Raw genomic sequence first — 4,466 nt, 5'->3', positions numbered from 1 at the left:
GTACATGCCCTTGACCGGAATCGAACCTGGGACCTTTCAGTCCGCAAGCCGACGCTCTATCCACTGAGCCAAACCGGTTTCGGCTACATATATATTTCACAAGGTAGATCAAGTCCTGCATGTCAACAGGACTTGATCTACGTTTAGGCTCATAGCATTTTTGCAACAGCTCATCTAAATAGAGAAAGAATACAGCATAAAAAGACTGAGGAGAAACATTGTAAACTGAGAAGCAGGAGAGATTGACCTATTGGAGCGCTAGTAAGGAGTAAGTCTGAAAATGGTTTTTGGTGAAGAGTGCTGTGGTTGGAACGCCTGTGTCCCATTAATATTCATATGCTGAAATCCTAATGCCCAATGTGAGGTTCTTAACTCATGAATGGAATTAGTATCCTTATAAAGGAGACCACCTTATATCCCCCTCAGCTCCTTATCCTTTCTACGTTATGAGGACACAAAGAAAGGTTGGTTATCACAACCTGGAAGAGGGCTTTTACCAGAGCCTGAATGTGCTGACCTCCTGATCTTGAACTTTCAGTCTTCAGAACTGTGAGAAATAAAATTATGTCATTTATAAGCCATTTAGTCTGTGGTATTTTGTTATACCAGCCTGAATGGACTAAGACAAAAAGGTCCAATTCTATGGAGAGCTTAACTGGTGAAGACTGGAAAATATGTCAGGAAAGGATGGGAAAAGGCAGAAAAAGTGGAGGGAAGTTGGATCCTGGCAGGGAGACTGGTGTAGGCATGATGAAGAGAGCAGAACTGAGCTGATATGCTTAGAGCTGCCACCACCATGGGTGTGAGCATCAGGCCCATTTTGTGGGCACAGTGAGGGGAGAGAAAAACTGACCTGCTATGAAGAACTGCTCTTCCTTTTTTTGATTTAGAACTGGGTCCCAGACAGAACATGTCAGATTCTTCTGAGAAGCTTCTCTGAGTAACAGTGATGTTGTTACATGGAACAAGCCGGCTTTGTCCTGGGTGTGAGTCTTAGACTCAGCTGGAATTTCTCCTCCCTCAGAGTCCATCCACTGGACCTTTGGCTGAGGGAACCAGCCCTCTGACTTGCACACTAATAGGAGTTCCCAAGATTTAGTGACTTCCATGTGGAATTGAGGACGTGAGCCGAGAGCTGGGAAGAGGAAGAGAGAGAAGTCAGGTCCTAAGCTCATTTTCCTGCACATATATCCCTCCCCTGCTTCTAAAGAGTTTATGCTGCAGACTAGACCTCAGTGTTCAGAACACAGAACTCTGAAGAAGTGTTGGCAACAAAGATGGGGGCTTAGACTCCTGGGCTAGAAAGATTTCCAACACAGTCCAAGACAAATGGCCCCTGCCTATTTCTTGACTCCCACTATGAGTCTCTTTATTATCTTTTATTTAGTCCCAAGCAGTGATATATGGATGATGGGGTGAGTAGACATAATGGCCATCTCCCTTTTTCCTATGACTTCTTTATATTTCCTAGTAAAACTGGATCAGAGAAAGGAGGCCCTGTGAGGTGTCAAGGGGATAAACATGGGCCGTTACCTGCCACTTTCAGCTCAATCACTGCATCACTGTAGAAGGAGCCATGTTGGATCACACAGCGATACTGCCCACTGTCAGAGGTTTGGACATTGAGGATTCTCAGGATCACGATCCCCTTATGCATGGCATTTTTCACAAGCTTTGTCCTCCCTAAATACTCTTCCATGGCTTTCTCAGGCTTGTCCCGCCCATCCTCATACAGGTGCACCACCTGGGAGGGTAAGGTTCTGGTCCAGCTTATTTTCATATATTTAATATTTTGATGAGGCTCAAGGCTGCAGGGCAGCTCAGCTTCACCACCCAGCATGGCCACCATGGGTTCATGGGGGCCCTGGACTTGGAATGATCCTGGAAAGAAAATAGAGATAGAGTCAGGGTGGGCTGAGGACAAATGAAAGTGTATTGACTACATATATGATTGGCTATTTTCATCGTAACCCACTACTGGGGACCAGATCTGAAATGGGATAGTTGCTGAATCTTGAGGATCTCTGTTCTAACCTTAATATACACACAGAGCTAGGAGATAGTTGGAGATATTGGAAATAGGATGTCTAGGCCTTGCTGAATGAGGCAAGCAAAAGGCTTAGGGCCCAAATTTTGAGGAGGCACTCACTTTTGGGTACAGGTGCTGGGTCCTCAAGATCCTGAAAGCAAGTGCCCCTTTAAATCTTGAGCCCTAGCCCTGGCTGGTGTGACTCCGTTGAAGCATCATCCCATACAGACAAAGGTGTCCAATTTGATTACTGATTACAGTCCATATCCAGGTAGCAGGTTTGATTACCAGTCCCCCTTCAGGGCACATAAGTGAGGCAACCAATTGATACTTCTCTCTTACATCGATTTTCTCTCTCTTTCTCTATCTTCCTTCAGTGAAAAACATATCCTCATGTGAAGACTTAGAAAAATTGGGCCCTAAGATCCTCACTTAATTCACCCTGTGGGGAGGGACCTGAGGAATGTGACTGCAGGAAATGGGAATAGACATGCTAACTTCTTCAGCTCAGGTTCTGTCCTTGTCAGTAGGAGGGAGGAATTCTGATGGCTCTGAATGGATAGTTGGATGACTGTGTTGAGAAAAAATCTGAAGCAGCTCAGTGGTAAAGATATGTGAGAATCATTATTACTGTTTGCCAGGAGCATGGAATGAGAAATTGGGGCATACAAGCTAATTTTTCCCCAAAATTATTCTACATTATCTTGTGGCTCTAATGCTTCTTTATTACCATTTGAAGCTCTTTTACTTTCTTTCAATCTTTGCCCCACCACATGCACATTTGTACATTTGTACTCAGGTGTACACACACACACCACACACACACACACACACCAGCAGGCCTGGACCAGGAGATACAAGTAAAAATGCCAGTACACTGCCTGATAGTAAGTGGAATAAAGTTAACTTCTTTACTTTCCCCAGGATCTCATAGCATTTGTATTTCATTTTGTTTTTCTTTTTTGTTTCTGCTTTTAAAAACTTTCTTGTTGAAAGTAGCATTTGTATTTTTGTCAAACTTTGTCTTCCAGCTTCCCTCCCTTTTACCTTTTCCTTTTCCTTTCATATCAGAGAATCAGACTCCCATATTCCTACCTGCAACCAATATGAACATCTGGAAGCTGAGGTAGAATGAGATGAAGCTGTCATGATAAATTGGAGAGACTCGCTGCCTCCTCAGATGACTGATGCAGGGTGAGCCCAAGGTGTTGTGCTGATGAGTCATTGGAAAAGGAGGGAAATACTATAATGAGGAGAGAGATAAAAAGAAAATTCTGAGATTTAAGTCAAGGGGGAGAAAGAAAGGAATGCAGGAATCTCACTATTGGACAGGTAAGGGGCTCATCTTATCTATGGGACTAAGGTGAAGGACAGAGTAAGATTCTTGCTCCTTTTTCTATGAGTTTTGTTACCCTTGATTTTCAGGACTACTCAGGGCACTCACACTTCCAGTCTTTCTGCTCCTTCTGCATATATGTCTGCTCCAACTCCGTCTTCTTTGCTGCTCCTCTTCTTTACCCCACAGCTCAACTGCTCCTCCCTCAGGGCCCTTTGCTGGATCCTTTTCTCATCCCACTTTATACTATAATCTCCCTATGAGATTTCTTATAATCTCATGGTTCCAGCTACTATCTACATGCTGATGACTCACTCCCAAATATATGCCTTCTGTACATAGTATCTGGTGATCCAGAGATAGGCCCTTATTTCTAGAAGGTCCAGCAGCTTAGGGGTTTCTCTGCCTCAGACCAACAGGAAAAGTAGGTGACTTCTATCATTTCCACCTCATTATCTCTTCTAGCCTGGCCAAGGCAGGCTTCTGACACCCTCTTTCAAAAGATGTAAATTAGTAGTGGTACTGAGGAAGAAGCTGTCACACCTCAACAACCACTACAATTGAGAATTTGGTGTCCACGGCTGTGAAATTTGCTGCCCAAGGCCCAGGGCTGAGATCTTGCTGCTCAGAGAGTGTCTTGGAAGGCTGGCCCAAACAGTGGAAGGGAAGACATTCCAAACGCCATGGTCTCTTTAAGTGGAGGGGCAACATGGTAGCTCTATATGTGGGGGAAATGATCCTGAACTGGTAGAGGCTTGTGATATATAATTGTGTAAAATCTTAAGGACCATGAAAGCAACTGCATGGATGGGACATATATTACTTCTCCAGGGATCAGGCAACACTTCTCAACCTTTTTAATATCATGGCAAACAGAGAAAAATTATGTTATTTTATGGGCTCACTGTAGGAAACTGGAAGGGGATTAGGCTATATGGGTTTCATGGAAAAAATATGACACTTTTTGTTCATTATATAATTATAAGAAAAATGATATAGAATTTATTGAGAAATATGCTAAATATAAATTTAGAAGAGATGTTCTTAAAAATCTTAAATGTTTATAATTTTTGAGGTTGCTTGAATAATATAGTTTTTTAA

The 4,466-nt window shown here is 43.1% G+C and overlaps 1 protein-coding gene across 1 annotated transcript; it reads right to left on the bottom strand.

Annotated features, from left to right (window-relative positions):
• Positions 1 to 696: 696 nt before the first annotated feature.
• Positions 697 to 3,329, bottom strand: LOC102771144 (butyrophilin subfamily 1 member A1). The gene is made up of 3 exons (XM_015562431.1): positions 3,125 to 3,329; positions 1,534 to 1,881; positions 697 to 1,135 (listed from the first exon to the last, which is right to left on the bottom strand). The coding sequence occupies exons 1-3, from the start codon at positions 3,252 to 3,254 to the stop codon at positions 810 to 812; spliced, it is 804 nt and encodes a 267-aa protein (XP_015417917.1). The 5' UTR covers positions 3,255 to 3,329; the 3' UTR covers positions 697 to 809.
• Between the last annotated feature and the right edge of the window lie 1,137 nt (positions 3,330 to 4,466).

Source organism: Myotis davidii, unplaced genomic scaffold, assembly GCF_000327345.1.
Source record: "Myotis davidii unplaced genomic scaffold, ASM32734v1 scaffold5258, whole genome shotgun sequence".
NCBI classification, from domain to species: domain Eukaryota; kingdom Metazoa; phylum Chordata; class Mammalia; order Chiroptera; family Vespertilionidae; genus Myotis; species Myotis davidii.
Note: the sequence above shows the minus strand (reverse complement) of the source record. Positions and strands in the feature narration are given on the sequence as shown.

What these genes read in the sequence shown, in the direction of transcription:
- LOC102771144 (XM_015562431.1), bottom strand. Translation starts at nt 3,254, where the DNA reads ATGACTCATCAGCACAACACCTTGGGCTCACCCTGCATCAGTCATCTG. An exon ending in GATGTTCATATTGGTTGCAG is followed by an intron (nt 1,882 to 3,124) that starts GTAGGAATATGG and finishes TTTTCTTTCCAG; the next exon opens with GATCATTCCAAGTCCAGGGC. An exon ending in GATTGAGCTGAAAGTGGCAG is followed by an intron (nt 1,136 to 1,533) that starts GTAACGGCCCAT and finishes TCCTCTTCCCAG; the next exon opens with CTCTCGGCTCACGTCCTCAA.